This window comes from Furipterus horrens, unplaced genomic scaffold (assembly GCF_987537825.1).
Source record: "Furipterus horrens unplaced genomic scaffold, mFurHor1.1.pri manual_scaffold_3, whole genome shotgun sequence".
NCBI classification, from domain to species: domain Eukaryota; kingdom Metazoa; phylum Chordata; class Mammalia; order Chiroptera; family Furipteridae; genus Furipterus; species Furipterus horrens.
This window is the reverse complement of record NW_028327173.1, coordinates 17044536-17062076: the sequence shown is the minus strand read 5'-3', so window position 1 is coordinate 17062076 and position 17541 is coordinate 17044536. Positions and strand designations below refer to the sequence as shown.

At 47.7% G+C, this 17541-nt stretch overlaps 1 protein-coding gene across 1 annotated transcript; it reads left to right on the top strand.

Moving 5' to 3' along the window:
• The first annotated feature begins 7524 nt into the window (after positions 1 to 7524).
• On the top strand, positions 7525 to 16745 carry KDF1 (keratinocyte differentiation factor 1). The gene is made up of 4 exons (XM_090271505.1): positions 7525 to 7582; positions 14025 to 15095; positions 15537 to 15611; positions 16161 to 16745. Exons 2-4 carry the CDS (start codon positions 14057 to 14059, stop codon positions 16241 to 16243), a joined length of 1197 nt encoding a protein of 398 aa, XP_090127631.1. The 5' UTR covers positions 7525 to 7582; positions 14025 to 14056; the 3' UTR covers positions 16244 to 16745.
• The last annotated feature ends 796 nt before the right edge of the window (positions 16746 to 17541 follow it).

Sequence of the window (17541 nt, the reverse complement as noted above, 5' to 3'; positions counted from 1 at the left end):
CCTCAAATTTGCCCTCCTCAATCATATCCATTCATCCAGTAGCACAAGCCAGAACCCTATCTGTCTTTGGCACCTCTATCTCCTCACCACCATCTGTCACCAGCCCAGGAGTCTGCATGGTCGCTGAGGAAGAAGACTAGAAAAGTAAACACTGAACACAGCAGAGCAACAGTGGCGGAAGCAGAGGATCAGGACAAGGGCCCCAGTCGTGGCCAAGAAACAAAACTGAGCTTGGGTGGCTCCGGTTACAGAGGCAGGCCTCCTGCTTCAAAAGCAGCCCGAATGCATGGCTAGGAGGAGGGCACTGTACGGGGAACCAGAAAGGCTAGGTTCCCACCCAGCTCCACTACTCCACCCAGTAGGGTCTTGGGACCTTGGAGCCTCAGTTTCCTCATCGGTAAAATGAATATGACAACACCTACCTAGCTAGGGCTTTTGTAAGGATCAAATTAAAGTGTTTGCTTTGTAAACTGTAAAGGGAAGTGATCAGAAGAGATGGATTGTTATCTGGAAAATTCACTCCAGTAGATTCTCTTTCCTTGGTTATCCATTTTTTAAATTGTGGTTTTACACACACACACACACACACACACACACACACGAGGGATCCAAAAACGGAAGTTATTTATTTAAAAATTGTGTATTTATGCTCTGGCTGGTGTGGCTCAGTGGACTGAGTGCTGGCCTGTGAACCAAAAGGTCTCTGGTTTGATTCTCAGTCATGGCACAAGCCTGGGTTGTGAGTCAGGTTCCCCAGCTGGGGGTGTGTGAGAGGCGACCGATCAATGTATCTCCTGCACATTGATGTTTCTCTCCCTCACTTTTGCCTTACCTTCTCCTCTCTCTAAAAAGTAAATAAAATATTTTTTAAAATTGTGTCTTTATCCTTACATGTTTAAACTTCAGTCACCTTCAAAGTACTCTATTTGATATAATACAAACACCTATTGAGACATGTTTTCCACTGCTCAAAACAGATTTTGAACTCATCAATTTTGATGCCTTTTAGTTCTTCTGCTGTTTTTAATTTCACCTCTTTCACATCAGCAAAAACGTTTCCCTTTGAGGACTTTTTTCATCTGGGGAAACAAAACAGTCGCTCAGGGCGAGATCAGGTGACTGTGGAGGATGGGGCACGGGGGTCATGCTGTTTTTGATAAAAAACTGCTGAACACTAAGTGCACTGTGGGCAAGTGTGCCCATAAATCACCATCATGAAATGGGCAAACACTTGAAAGAGTCTTAAAAAAAAAATGTACTGAAGCCAAATGCAGTCTCTCACCATAACGCCAGCTGGTACACTGAGGCAGATATGTTCCTAGAGCATTCACCTACTAGGGGAAGTCTGTGCTCCAGAAGATAATTCTGTTTTTTGGGGGGGCATCTCTTCTCATATAAGATAAAATTTTCCATTTTAACCATTTTAAAATATACAATTCAGTGGCATTAATTACATTCACATCGTTGTGCAACCATTACTGCTATCTATTTCCAAAACTTTTCATCATCCCAAATAAAAACTCTGTACCCATTAAGCAATAACTCACCATTCCCTCCTCCCTCCAGCCCATGGTAACTGCTAATTTCTGTCTCTGTAAAGTTGTCTGTTCTAAATATTTAATATAAGTGGAATCACAATATTTGTCCTTTTGTCTTGCTTATTTCACTTAGCATAATGTTTTCAGGGTTCAGCTATATTTCAGCATGTATGAGAACTTTATTTTTTGAGAGGCAACAAGCATTTATTTGATAAAAAAGTAGTTATTGTGGAAGCACTGATTCAGGGAGAAACCCAAATCATGTTCTTCTTCTTCCTTTTTTTAAAAAAAATATTTTATTTATTTTTAGAGAGAGGGGAAGGGAGGGAGAAAGAGAGGGAGAAAAACATCAATGTATAGTTGCCTCTTGCATGCCCCCAACTGGGGACCTGGCCTGCAACCCAGGCATGTGCTCTGACCAGAAATCAAACTGGCGACCCTTTGGTTCACGGGCCAGCTCTTAATCCACTAAGCCACACCAGCCAGGGTTCTTTTTTTTTTTTTTTTTTTTTTTTTTTTTTTTTTAAGTATATTTTATTGACTATGCTGTTATAGTTGTCTCAATTTTTTTCCCTTTGCTCTCCTCTGCCCCCTTCCCTCCAGCAGTCCCACCCTTCTTAGCTCATGTCCATGGGTCGTACATGTAAGTTCTTTGGCTTCTCCCTTTCCTATACTATTCTTAACATTCCCCCTGTCTATTCTGTACCTACCAATTATGCTTCTTAATCCCTGCACCATTTCCCCATTTCTCCCTCTCCCACCTTGCAGTGATAACCCTCCAAATGATCCCCATACCTATAATTCTGTTCCTATTCTGGTTTGCTTACTTAGATTTTGTTATTTTTTTAGAATCAGTTGTTGATAGTTGTGATTTATTGTCATTTTAATGTTTTGATCTTTTTCTTAAATAAGTCCCTTTAACATTTCATATAATAGTGGTGTGGTGATGATGAACTTCTTTAGCTTTACCTTGTCTGGGAAGCAATTTATCTGCCCTTCCATTTTAAATGATAGTTTTACTCAATAGAGTAATCTTGGTGGTAGGTCCTTGCTTTTTACCACATTGAATATTTCTTGCCAGTCCCTTCTTGCCTGCAAAGTTTCTTTTGAGAAATCTGCTGATAGTCTTATAGGGACCACTTTGTAGGTAACAATCTGCTTTTCTCTTTCTGCTTTTAAGATTCTCTCTTTATCTTGAAACTTTGGCATTTTAATTACGATGTGTCTTGGTGTGCTCCTTTTTGAGTCTAGCTTGTTTGGGACTCTCTGTGCTTCCTGGACTTGTATGTCTATTTCCTTCACCAAATTTGGGAAGTTTTCCTTCATAATTTTTTCAATTTCTTGCTCTTCCTCTTCTCCTTCTGGCACTCCTATGATTCAGATGTTGGTATGTTTAAAGTTGTCCCAGAGGTTCCTAAGCCACTCCTCATTTTTTTCAATTCTCGTTTCCTCATTCTGTACTGGTTGACTGTTTATTTCTCCTTTATGTTCCAAATTGTTGATTTGAACTCCGGTTTCCTTCCCTTCGCCATTGGTTTCATGTGGATTTTCCTTCATTTCACTTAGCTTAGCCTTCACTTCTTCCCTTATGTGTTTGTCATACTTAATCTTGTCTGTCGAGTCTGTGAGCATCGTTATCACCAGTGTTTTGAACTCTACATCTGTTAGGTTGGCTATCTCCTCGTTGCTAAGTTCCATTGGAACCTTGATCTGCTCCCTCTTTTAGACCATACCTTTCTGCCTCCTCAACTTGACAGGCTCCTGTGTTTGCCTGTGTCTTAGGTAGAGCTGTCACTCCTCTTATATTGTAAGGGGTGAAGCCTTAGGTATCGTCAGTGCAGGGCAAACCATTTCACCATGTAGTGGTGCTGTATGTGGGGGAGGGATCTGAGAGGGAACAATGCCACTTGCTCAGCACTCACCCCTTTTCCAGGCACTTCTCCTGCTTCTCATATGGGGACTAGTGCCTCTTTAGCTGTTGCCCTCATTGTGGTTTCCAGAGTGGGTGGGTCTGCAGATGTTCTAGGGCCATGAGGGCCCTCTAAACAAGCAGACTCTGCTGAGAGACCAGCAGTTTCTTCTGCTGCCCCAACTCCCACTGTTTTTCACAGTTAGAAGCAATGAGGCTTTATTTTCCCTGGCGCTGGAACCGTAAGCTACATGGTCTGGTCTGAGGCTGGGATCGCTTCCCAGTGGTCCCTCCAGACTTTTATAATGTGTGACTGCTCTTTCCACTGGCAGGCCACAGCTACTGCCTTGCTGCCACCACTGCCACTGCTGCCGCCACCACACTGTGTCCTCTTTGCCCCTTCTCCGCCCCTCCTACCTGTTTGGATGTGTATTTCTTCTTTATATCTTTGTTTATTGGACTTCCATGCAGTTCAATTTTCTGGTAGCTCTGGTGGTTTTTAGTTTTGAGGTAGTTGTATTTCTTCTTATTGTTATGGAGGGTGGCGAAGCATGTCTACCTACACCTCCATCTTGGCTGGAAATCCAGAACTTTATTTTTTTGCGAATAATATTCCATTTTGTGTTATAAAACATTTTGTTTATCCATTCTCTGTTGATGGACACTTGTTTCCACCTTTTGGCTATTGTGAATTACACTTCAATGAACATTGGTTTATAAGTACCTGTCTGAATCCCTGTTTTCAATTCTTTTGGGTACATACATAGAGTGTCACTGGTTTTTTATGAAGTTTTATGTGTTCAAGTACGGGAGGGAGAAGGGCAGAGAAGGAGAGAGGTTTCAGTGTGGCTGTAGTTGGAATAACAGCTAACTTGTGGCTTTTGAAAAACACCACACAAAGCACTCTAAGGGGGAATTATTATCATCCTCATTTAACTGATGATGAGAAGGAAAGTGGCTTCTCCAAGGTCACACAGCTGGTGAGAGGCAGGATGAGGATCCAAAGAAAGATTCCCTCACCTACTAGAAAGTGCAGCCAGAGGGTCAGAGGTATGTTTTCCTTCCTTCCTTTTTTTTTTCCCTCTTTCTAAGTAACAAACGTAGTTCTGAGCTGCTTCAGTCATCATGTTCCTATTAATCTACATCATTAGGTAGCACAGAATTAGAATTTTGTAGTGCAGTTCTGCAATTTTACAATTAAACATGTTCTGGAAAAAACAAAGCAATGGAGACAGAGAAAAGATTAGTGGTTGCCAAGGGCTAGGGCTGAGGGAAGGAACTGACTACAGAGGGGTTTAGGGGAGTTTGAGGACATTATGGAATTGATCTATATCTTGATTGTGGTGATAGTTATGCAACTGTATCCATTTTTCAAAACTCACAGAACTGTACGCTAAGAATGTGAATTTTACTATGAGCTATAGCTTCGTCTTTTAAAAAAAATGAATGAATGAATGAGTGAATGAGGAAAAACTAAACAGACTCTAGACTCACATTTTTGCTACCTTCACAACTTTGCAAGTGACTGCCCTTAATTATTTAGAGCAAAAAAAATCTATATTTTATTGATTCATTCATTCATTTATACATTCACTTATTCAAAAGTGAAAGTCCTTGAATCTAACATCCAACCCAAGAACTAGAACATTACTAAAAATTAAATCTACTAATGGGCTCCCTGTCATTTCTGACCCCGCCTCCACCTGACCCCAGGCAATCACTTCTCCGAATTCTGTGTTCCTCATTCTTCTGCTTTTTTTTGAATAGTTTTTTTTTACACATAAATTATGCTGAACCTTATAAATTTACAATCTTTATAGATCAAAACAGGTCAAAAACATTGATTTCATATGACTCAACTAAATATTATACTTAAACATAGTTCTAGTTGTATTTGAACTTTATAAAAAGGATACCATTTTGAATGCACTCTTCTGGGACTTGCATTTTTTCACTCAGTATTCTGTCACCATGATCCAGCCATATTGCTCTTTTTCATTCTTTATCTCCTGTCAATGGCATAGGATGTTTTTGTTTGTGGCTACCGTGAACAATGTTTTTACTACCATTTTTATACACATCTGCTGGTGCATGTGTGCAATTCTTGTACCCTAGGAATAGACTTGCTGGGTCTTAGGGTACACAGATGTTCAACTGTACACAATGTGATACACTTTCTGAGCTCCAAATGAGGACATGATGTGCCACTTGCCCCAGCTGAGAAGGTGGACAAGGTACGGTGGGAGGGGTCACCATGAAGAGTCTCTGTTGCAAATCGGACACCTACTGTGTGCGCATGGTAGGGCACCTGTGGAATGAGATGATGGTGTTTTGAGAGGTAAGATAGGAAAGTTATGGCAAGAATCATCTTCTAAGAAAATAGGCAAAGGCACCCTGACTGGGTAGCTCAGTTGGTTAGAGTGTTGTCCTGATCTGCCATGGTTGCTGCGGGTTCAATCCCTGGTCAGGGCACATACAAGAATCAACCAATGAATGCATCAATAAAAGGAGCAAATCAATTTCTTTCTCTCTTCTCCTCCTTCCCCTCCTCCTCCTTCTTTCTTCTCTCTAATATCAATAGATTTTAAAAAGACATTAAAAAAAGAAAAGAAAAGAAAATGGGAAAAGGAGGGTTTGCCAACCCAAACAGGGCAGACAAAGGGTTCTGTCCTAATTGGCAGTATCTCCATCTGGGGGGTGAGAGGTGAAAGGGGACCTAGGGTTGGAAGGTCCTGTATTTTTGTTACACCTGGAGGGAAAGAGGGCTAGGTAGTATTGAATTCCTCCCATTTATCAATCCTTAACCCCAGTCATCTTTTCCAATAGTTTTTATTTCACTTTGCATCCATTATCTTTTTTTAATTTGCCCAGGGGGAGAGAGGTACTATCTCCACAGATGAGGCTTAGAAAAGGAAAGTATCTTGCCCTAAGTCAAACAGTTTGTGCCCACTACCTGAGCAAATAACTTCCCCTTCTTAAGCTTCAGTTTCTTTACCAGTAAAATGGGAATGATAACACCTACCCCACCTCACAGATTAGTGGAAGGATTAAATAATATTATGCAAGGAAGGGGTTTAGTATGGATCCCAGAGATGATCCCTAAAAGTCACTTGTTTATTGTTGCTATTAAGTTATTAAGTTGTGGGGGTGGATGGAGGCAGAAGAGGGTATAGGGGGGATAAATGGTAATGAAAAATACAATAAAAATGTTTTAAAAGTTATTAAATTGTTATTTAAGGGAGCAAGACCCAAAGATAGTCTGAGCCCTGACTTTATGCCACCCAGTGATGTCGCCTTTTGTAGAGACCCTATAGGATGGGGTGATCATGGCCCATTTTGGCCACTTCTGCTGATGTTGGATGTTTCTTTCAGGACTTCACAGCCCAGCCCCCTCCTTCCAGAGCAGAGGTACTTGTCTTGTCCTGCAGATTTCCTGCAGCATAGGTGAACTGACCAGGGAGCAGAAGACCAAGGCCCCCAATTCTGCCTCAGGGCAAAGGAAGAAATCAGAGCCTAATGGTTCATGCAGTGGAGAATACCTGCTGAGCACCTAGTATGTGCCAGGTCCTACACTGCAGGAACGTTGGGAACAAGACCAGATCCCGTCCTCAAAAGTCAGAAGCTAAAGGAGGAGACAGAAGACAAGAACACAACAGTGTGGTGATTATTATGACAAAGAAGTACAGAAAGTTGTTCTGTATAACAAAATCAGACAGGCCTGGAGTCAGGGGAAGCGTCTCAAGAGACATGCCCTCTGAGCCGAGTTTTTTAAGGCCTGGCAAGCGCTCCTGGGGCTCCGAGATGTTAGGACCCCCTGCCCACGGAAGAGGAAGAGGAGACTGGGCCCAGCATCTATCCACTCTACCCGCCAGACCTCACTTACCCAACTAGGCGGAGCACAACTCTCGGAGTCTGCAGGGGGATCGCCCAAGCCTAGTCCTGTTGCTAGCCCAGCGCCCCAGGGCGGGGCCTTGACCTAGGTGCGCTTCGCGGAGCCAGGAAGTGTGTCCCCAGCGGCGGCCCGTGCTGCGCTCCCGCGAGACGCTCACCTGCACCCCAGGTGAGCGGCGGGGGGTGGGGGGGGTAAGGGGGCGGGGGTAGGGCCCGAGCCCGAGGCGCTCACCTGGCGGGACAGGTAAGCCCCGCGCGGGCCCGAGGGGGCGCAAACCAGAGAGGCACCAGTGTATAGAGACCCCCGAGGCTGCACGGAGGCGGGAGAGGGTCCCGTGCCGCTTCCTCGGAGACCACCCTCCCACTTCCGGGGTGCGCGGGCCGGGCCGGGGAGCGGCCTGAGAGGAGGCCTGGGCCGGGACAGCAGAGTGGGGCGAAGGAGGCTGTGTTCGCCCGTAGGGCTGCGCTGGCTTGGTGCGGGGACCGTGCACACCCTGAGAAACAATCAGGATTGGGGAGAGGCTGGGTCCCCCGGAGGGCGGAGGCCACCCCCCACTCCCCCACCCCACCCCCAGCTAGAGAGGGTAGTGCTCGCTCCCAGGGCATTGCTGGTGTGGGGGCTGTGACAGTGCGTGGGGCAGTGTTGGGGTCTAGTCTCCCTTGCCCCCGAAGAGGTGCCCGCGGATGCGGGAGTTGCGGGCTGAGCCTTCCGAGCAAGAGACCGAAGGCGCAGGGATGCCGGGCGCGAGAACCGACGGCTGTTTTCTGAGTAGGACTGGGGTGTCCCTCCCGGCCCGCCGTGCAAGACTCGGCTGGGCACGGGTGTAGGGCAGAGGCCCGTGCAGCCGGGCCTGTCCTGAGGACCTTGGGAGAAGGGAGTTGGTAGGGAGATAGACCCCTGAGTGTGTGTGTTTTCAGGGACTAAGGAGGTGGGGAAGAGCATCAATAAGAAGTGTGGAGAAGGCGGATCTGGGATCCTCTGAGCCTGAGGAAGATCCCTGCAATGCTTTGCGGCTCCCAGTGACCCAGATCCTTCAGGTGCTAAAGCCCCTGCATGCAGTATCTCATTTAAACCTTGCCTGGTGCATGAAGATACTGATCTCTCCCCTTGTTAAAGATAAGAAAACTGCCGGCGCTGGCTGGGTAGGTCAGTTGGTTAAAGCATTGTCCTGATATGCCAAGGTAGCGGTTGGATTCTCAGTCAGATCACATAAAAGAATCAACCGATGACTGCATAATAAGTGGAACAACAAATCGATGTTTCTCCCTCCCCCCCCTTATTTCTCTCCTCTCTCTCTCTCCCCTCTTCCTCTCTCTTTCTAAATCGATTTTTAAAAATTTTTAAGAGAAGAAACTGAAGCCTAGAGTCTCGCCCCAGATCGCAATAGCAGCAGGAGCCCTCCCCTCACAAAACCAAATGAGCGCTGTTCCTAGGATTTTGGAGGTGGGGGCAACAGCCTCAAGGGGCTAGATGAAATGAGCTGAGTTTGGCTTCAGGAGGGTTCAGGGCCTAGAGGGGAGGGGCAAACTGAGGCATTGTCCTTACCTCAGGTCTTGCTCCCCTTCCCTCTCTCCCACTTCCATTTGAGATGGGTGGCACAGAGCAAAGTTACAATGGGCTCTGGAGTCTGGCAGACCATGGTACAAATCTGGTTCTATCCCTTTCCAGCTAGGTGTCAAGTCACTTCAGCTCTCCTCATCTGTAAAGTGCATGCATAATAGTTACAGGGCAACTGTGAGTGTTAAATAAAGCAAAAGTCCTGTTGGGCTGGAGCCTGTGTCTGGCCCATTCAATGCTGTTTCCCAAGCATTTAGCACAGTGCTGGGCACATGGGAGGTGCTCAGTAAATATCTGTTGGATGAATTTAATGATTAGTGGCAAAGCCTTGGAGGTGGAAGAGGAAACAGTGACCCAGACTGTGATCAGTAACCCCTTGGTGTTCTTACAAACTGCAGGTACCCTAGAGCTCAATGTGGTTGAAACAGTGTAGATATGCTTACCCTTCTCGTCCAAGGTCTGAGCCTTAAAAAAGTCAGGGCTCCCTCTTCAGCCTTGTCCATGGAGTTGGCAGCTGGTGATTTTGCCCCCTGCCTCCCAAGTAACAGATGGGATGGGGCAGTGGTTAAGAGTTTGGCCTAGGCTGGTTGAGTACAAGTAAATGTGTGGCTTTGGACAACTTATTTAGCTTCTCTCTGCCCCAGCACAGTAATAATAATAATAATAATAATATCTACAAATAGGGTTGTGAGAGTTAACTGGTTTAATACCTTCAAAGCACTTAGAACAATGTAAGCCATCAATAAATAACTTTTTCACTAGAATGCAAACTCCTGAGCTTAGGGAATTTTGTCTGTCTTACCATTTTGCCCACAGGATTAATAACAGTATCTGACACACAGTAGGCCCTCAGATAATATTTGTTAATGGAATGAATGAATGAATCCATTCCCACCCCCACGTTACTCAAACTAAGGCAGGGGTTTTTAGCCACTTGAATTGCCTTTCTGGGCTGTGAGGGACTTTTACAATTTCAGTTTGCACACCTTTGGAGAGGGAATTTCACACACACACACCCATCCAGATACTGCTACCTTCACTCTGGTCAGCCTAGAGCCTAAGTCCTTTTTATTTCCATCCAATGGTCCTTGTTTTACCCTGAGGCCACACAGAATGTGTCAGTTCCCTGAAGCACTTACGGTACCCAAACCTGTTTCAGACAACCTCCAGGTCATATTGGCTCATCTTCAAACAGTGGGTTCAAGGCCAGTGCAGCTGACAGCCAAGCAGAAGGCTGTGGGGAGAGATCTGGGGCTCTGGAGGGTCCTGAGTGGGGACACCAGAGTGGGTTGAAGGGGAAGGGAGGAAGAGAGGGCACAAAACATCGATGTGAGAAATATCTAATGGTTGCCTTCTGTACACAGCCCAGGGATCTGAACCTATAACCCAGGCATGTGTCCTGACCGAGAATCAAAACAGCTATCTGTCACTTCTAAGCACGATGCCCAACCAGCTGAGCCACACAAGCCAGGGTTTTTTTTTTTTTTAAGTATATTTTATTGATTATGTTGTTACAGTAGTTCCAATTTTTTCCCCCTTTGCTCCCCTCCGCCCAGCACCCCCCTTCCCTCCAGCAGTCCCACCCCCATTAGTTCATGTCCATGGGTCGTGCATATAAGTTCTTTGGCTTCACCCTTTCCTATATTATTCTTAACTTCCCCCTGTCTATTTTATACCAACGATTATGCGTCTTAATCCCTGCACCATATCCCCATTTCTTCCCCTCCACCCTCCCAGCTGATAACCCTCCAAATGGTCCCCATATCTATGATTCTGTTCTTATTCTGGGTTGCTTAGTTGGATTTTGTTTTTATTTTTTAGATTCAGTTGTTGATACTTGCGAGTTTGTTGTCATTTTAGTGTTCATAGTTTTGATCTTCTTTTTCTTAAGTAAGTCCCTTTGACATTTCATATAGTAATGGCTTGGTGATGATGAACCTTGTCTGGGAAGCACTTCATCTGCCCTTCCATTCCAAATGATAACTTTGCTGGATAGAATAATCCTGGTTGCAGGTTGCCTTTCATCACATTGAATACTGCTTGCCAGTCCCTTCCTGCCTGCAGAGTATCCTCTGAGAAATCAGCTGATAGTCCTATAGGCACCCACCTGTAGGCAACGCTCCACCTCTCTCTTGCTGTCCCCAGGACTCTCTCTTTATCTTTCACCTTTGGCATCTCAGTCACGATGCATCCTGGTGTGGTCCCCTCTGGGTCCAGCTCACCCAGGACCCTCCATGCTTCTCGTACCTGTATGTCTATCTCCTTCACAAAATTTGGGAAGTTTTACTCATTTTTTTCAATCCTTGCTTCCTCATTCTGCACTGGTTGACCGTTTCTTTCTTCTTTATGTTCCAAATCATTGATTTGAACCCCAGTTTCCTTCCCTTCACCATTGGTTTTGTGTGGGTTTTCCTTCATTTCATTTAGCATAGCCTTCAATTCTCCTCTTATGCGTTTGCTGTACTCAAGCATATCTGTCAAGCCTGTGAACATCTTTATCACCAGTGTTTTGAATTCTGTGTCTGTTAGATTGTCTATCTCCTCATCTGTTAGGTGGCCTATCTCCTCGTCACTTAGTTCTCCCACTGGAACCTTGATCTGTTCCCCCTTTTGGGCCATACTTCTCTGTTTCCTCATTCTGACAAGCTCCTGTGTTTACCTCCACGTCCCAGGTAGAGCTGTTGCTCCTGTTACATTGTAAGGGACAGAGCCTTAGGGATTCGTCAGTACAGGGTGACCCGTTTCACCACGTTGTGGCCCTGTATGTGGGGGAGGGGTCCGAGAGGGAGCAATGCCACCTGCCCAGCACTTGCCCCTTTTCCAGGCACTTCTCCCACTCCTGCACCGGACTGGCGCCCCTCTAGCTGCTACCCTGGCCATGGTTCCCAGAGTGGGTGGGTCTGCGGACGCTCTAGGACCATGGGGGCCCTTTAAACAAGCGGACTCTGCTGAGAGACTGGCAGTCTCTGCCTCCACCTCAACCCCCACTGGTCTGCACAGTCAGAAGCAATGAGGCTTGGTTTTCCCCGGAGCTGGGACAGTGAGCTGTGAGGTCCGGTGAGGAGCTGGGAACGCTCCCCAGGTGTCCCTTCTGACTTTAAAACGAGTGACTGCTCTTTCTGCTGGCCTGCCACTGCTACCGCTGCTTCCACCACTGCTGCGGCCACCACACCGTGTCCTCTCCGCCCCTCCTACCTGTCTGGATGAGTATTTCTTCTTTATATCTTTGTTTGCTGGACTTCTGTGTAGTTTATTTTCTGGAACTTCTGGTTGTTTCTAGTTTTGAGGTAGTTCTATTTCTTCTTAGTTTGGAGGGAGATGCAGCGTGTCTGTCTACGCCTCTATCTTGGCCGGAAGTCCCTGAAATGTTTTGTTTTGTTTTTTTCCTTTTATATGGTAAAATATCCATAGCACTAAATTTACCATTTTTAACATTTTTTTACTTCTTGATTTTAAAGGGACACTTTAAAAAAATGTATTCATTTTAGAGAGGAAAAGGAAAGAAGAAAGAGGGAGAGAAACATCAATGTGCGACAGAAACATCAACTGGTTGCCTCTTGCATGCCCCCAACCAGGAGCCTGGCCCGCAACCCAGGCATGTGTCCTGACTGGGAATGGAACCTGCAACTCTTTGGTTCACAGGCCAGCACTCAATCCACTGAGCCACACCAGCCAGGGTGCTTTTTCTTTTTATGTGGTAAAATATCCATAGCATAAAATATACCATTTTTTTATTTCTTAATTTTAAAGAGAGAGAGGAAGGGAGGGAGGAAAGTACAGGGGTAGGGAGAGGGGATGAGAGAGAGAAAAAGAAAAACATCTATTTGTTCCTCCATTTATTTATGCATTCATTGGTTGATATTTTTTTTTTTTTTAATATCCTCACCCAAGGACATACTTATCTATTTTAGAGAAGGGAAGGGAGGGAGAGAGAGGGAAACATTGATGGGAGAGAGAAACATCGATTGGTTGCCTCTCATTGTACGTGCCCTGACCTGAGACAGAACCTGCAACCTAGGCAAGTGCCCTGGCCAGGAGTTGAACCCACGACCTTTCAGTTTACAGGACAACACTCCAACCAACTGAGCCACAGCTTCCAGCGCTCATTATTGATTCTTGTATGTGCCCTGACCAGGGATCAAACCCACAACCTTGGTGAATCAGGATGACACTCTAATCAACTGAGCTACCCAGCCAGGGCACCATTTAACATTAAAAAAATAAAAAATCATCTTAACCATGGCGCTAAACATAGTCACAATGTTGTGTAACCATCACCACCATCCATCTCCAGAACCTTTTCATCTTCCCAAACTGAAACTCTACCCAATGAAATTCTACCCATTAAATGCTAACTCCCCATTCCCTCTGCCAGTCCCTGGCCACCACCATTCTCTGTTCTGTTTCTATGAGTTTCACTGTTTAGATATTTCATATAAGTAGGACTGTACAACATTTGTCCTTTCATGTCGGGCTTATGTCACTTAGCATAATGTCTCAAGGCTCATCTGTGCTGTAGCATGTATCAAAGTTTCATTCCTTTTTAGCACTGAACAATAGTTCATTGTTTGTGTACATCCTATTTTATTTTATTCATTATTTGTCAAGGAACCTGTGGTTGTTTCCATCTTTTGCTGATTGTGAACAATGCTGCTGTGAATATTCTTGTACAAATATATGTTTAAGTCCCTGTGTTTGATTCTTTTCTGTATTTTGTATATACCCAGAAGTGGAATTGCTGGATCACATCGTAAGTCTGTGTTTAATTTTTTGAGGAACCACCAGCCTGTTTTCCACAGCGGCTGCACCGTTCTGCATTCTCACCAGCAATGCACAAGTGTTCCACTCCTCTACATTCTCTCCAATTCTTGTCACTTTCTGTTTGTTTGGTTTTTTTTCCAATAGTAGTCATTCTAATGGGTGTGAAGTCCCAGGAGATTTTGACATGTAAGTTAGACCACAGGAAGAACTCCCTTCTTGGGGAGGAAGGGAACACTGGATGAAGCTCTCTGAGCATACTTGGGACCGTCCACATCACAGGCCTCCCAGAAACCAGAAGCTCCTCAGGCCAGTGCAGGAACCTGCCCCTACCCTCTGATCCTGACTCCTTCCTGACCTCTCCCTACAGGTGCCTGGCTGCAGCAAACCATGTAATAAGCCATGCCCCGCCCTGGACACCCTCGCCCATCATCTGGGCCCCCACGCTTGGGACCCTGGGAGCAGCCATCGGAGCTATGCCTGGAGACCTATGATGAACCGTCTCAGCCCCCACCAAACCGCCGCACCCGGAGGCCAGACCCCAAGGATCCTGGCCACCATGGGCCCGAGAGCCTTACCTTCATCTCCAGCTCTGATGAGCCTGCTGCGGAGCCCCCAGCCTGCTGCCTGCTCTGGCGACCCTGGGTGTGGGACTGGTGCCTGGCTGCCCTCTGCTTCCGCCGCTGCCGGGATTGCCTCCAGCGCTGCGGAGCCTGTGTACGGGGCTGTAGCCCCTGCTTGCCCACTGGGGACTCCCCTGAGGGGGCTGCTGAAGCCAGCTGGGCCAAGGAGCACAATGGAGTGCCCCCCAGTCCTGACCGTGTACCCTCCAGCCGGCGGGATGGCCACCGGCTCAAGTCAACCATGGGGAGCAGCTTCAGCTACCCTGACGTCAAGCTCAAAGGCATCCCTGTATATCCCTACCGCACTACCACCGCCCCCGCCCCTGATGCGGACTCCTGCTGCAAGGAGCCACTGGCAGAGCCCCCACCCATGCGGCACAGCCTGCCAAGCACGCTTGCCAGCAGCCCCCGTGGCTCTGCGGAGTACTACTCCTTCCACGAGTCCGACCTGGACCTGCCCGAGATGGGCAGTGGCTCCATGTCAAGCCGAGAGATCGATGTGCTTATCTTCAAGAAGCTGACAGAGTTGTTCAGCGTACATCAGATCGACGAGCTGGCCAAGTGCACATCAGACACTGTGTTCCTGGAGAAGACCAGTAAGATCTCGGATCTCATCAGCAGCATCACGCAGGACTACCACCTGGATGAGCAGGATGCTGAGGGCCGCCTGGTACGCGGCATCATTCGCATCAGTACCCGAAAGAGCCGCACCCGACCACACACCACAGAGGGGCGCTCCACCCGGGCTACCGCCCCTGCTGCCACTGCGCCTGACAGTGGCCATGAGACCATGGTGGGCTCCGGGCTCAGCCAGGATGGTAGGTGGGGCCCCACAGGGCTGAGGAACAGAGTTGGGGAGGCTCTGGCCAAGGGAGGGCAGCACTGGGGTCTTTGGCCACTGTGACTCAGCCAATCCCTGCTCTCCTTCCTCCTTTTCCTCCTTTTTCTCAACTGCTCTGCATCTCCTAACAGTCTCCTATCCCTTGCTACCACCTGCAGGAGTAGCCTCCAGGCCTGGCCTGGTTAACAAGACACAGGAGCGTCTATGTATTTGGATCTCTAACCTGTCCTGGCCTAGTTAAAACACCCACCATTGTGCACACCCACAAGCATGCACACACACACTTGTCTTTGTTTTAAACATTGTTTCTCCAGCCCAGATGTGAATGGCCCCTCCCTCATTGGAATGAGGGCAGAAGTGAGGAGTGGAGTTGAAAAGATGTGATAATGACCGCTGCCCCCTCGTGTTCCATTTCTAGAACTCACAGTGCAGATCTCCCAGGAGACGACTGCAGATGCCATCGCCAGGAAGCTGAGGCCTTTTGGAGCCCCAGGTTTGGTCTTGACCTGATGAGTGTGGAGAGGAAAGGGGACTGTCCCTAGGGGCCCCCAAATGCCCCTCTCCCAACTTCCTCTCGGGGTGGGTGAGAATGGGATCAGAAAGGGACAAGAAACCTGAGCAGCCACAGATGCCATCCTGCAAGCTAGCTTAAAGGGTTCAGTTGGGAGATTCAAGGGGCTGCCCCTGACCCAGCAGGAAGATGGCACCCAGAACTGGCACGCTGGAAGTGATGGTACCCCAGCCTCTAAGCCCAGGTCAAAGGAGAGGAAGTGCAGGATGGGCGGCCACCCGGTCTGCTGCTGAAGGCACTCTGTGATTTCTCCTGCCGTCTCCTTGGCTTTCACAAGCCCCTGGGAGCGGGGTTGTTACCCTTTTACAGGGAGGAAGACGGGCTCAGAGATCAAGAACTGAGTGGCTCACCCAGCCAGAATCAGACCCAGGCTCAAGTTTCACTTTGCCTCAGCAGGCTTCCCCCTGCCCATGGGACCTCGGGGATCTCCTTCCCCTCTCAGCCTCTGTTGTCTCCTCTCTTCCCCTTCAGGATATCCAGCCAGCCATGACTCGTCCTTCCAGGGCACCGACACAGACTCCTCAGGGGCACCCCTGCTCCAGGTGTACTGCTAACCGCAGCTGGCCACTGGCCACAGCCAACCCCTTCTGAGAGAAGCACAGCCTGCAGAATGAAGAGGGGGACCAGGACCCCTTTTAGGGGAGGCAGTGTCCACTCTGGCTCCTCCACCCTTGGCCGACTGGTTCCTGGAACACGTGCACTTCACTGGGCCACAGTGCCCACATTCCCCTGGATCCCAGCTGGCCTGCCCTGTCGTTTCTGGCCCTGATCTTCAGGCAGCCTAGGCCGTGGGAAACAAAAACTTGTTACCTTCTGGGATTGAATCCCAGCGCTATCCCTGTAACCTGCCGCCCAGTCATGCACACTTCCCTTTTCCTGTGGCAGGTAGGACGACGATGGCTAAAAGCAGCTTATCTTAAATGGACTGGGTTGGGGGGCAGGAGGGCCTTGGTCAAATTCTGTGGGCAGTGCCTACTCCGTGTTTTATTCTGTTGAGTTTTTTTTCTTCATTGATGGTCTGCATGGTAACATGACCAGTTAAAAATACAAAGAAAATGTCTCGTTAGCTTGGCTGTGACAGTCCTTTCTGCCTCATTTGCCTGACTGCTGCCCAGAGCGGGAAGCAGAATGAGTGTCCTGCCTCACTTAGCATTGTAGGGCCAAGGTCAGAAGGCTAAAATGGGAGCAGTAACACCCACCTCTCATCACTGAGTTCCAGGAGATAGAGCACAGCAGTGTCTGTACCCGAGGCCTCACATGTGGTTCCCCTCGCTGTGAAGTTCTAGGCTGGCCTGTCTGGACTACCTCTGCTGTCCAGGTTCACTGCCTGCAGGCTGGCTGCGGTTTTGCCCAGCTCCAGACCTGCTACTCCCTCCCTCTCCCTGGTGCCGACAGGACTGTGGTTCAGTTACTTTCCTGACCTTCCCAACATTAGGAGGATCATTCTTTCACAGAAGGGTCAAGGGATTTAGTGGTCACACAGCTAGTAACTGCCTCTGGACCTGGAAGCTGGCCTCAGAGATTCTGCCCTCTAGCTGGCAAACTGACGTGGTTGGGGCAGAAGCAGGATCCCAGAGACCAGCTGAGTTCAGAAGGATCTTACTTAGCTACTCACATAGGCCAGAGCAGGCCCACCCGCTCAGACTGGTGAACAGGCAGGAAGGGCCCAGAACCCTCTCTGCCCCCACCTCACCTATAGCTCCCATAGCCTTGTCTTCATGGGCATCCTTTGGAAAGTGACAAAGGATAGACTGTACTTGTCTACTCAATTTCCTATTAGACACACAGGATGGTCCCTCGGGATTATGATCACAGGGCCCAATACCAGTGATAAAACTGGCCCTTTTCCTTA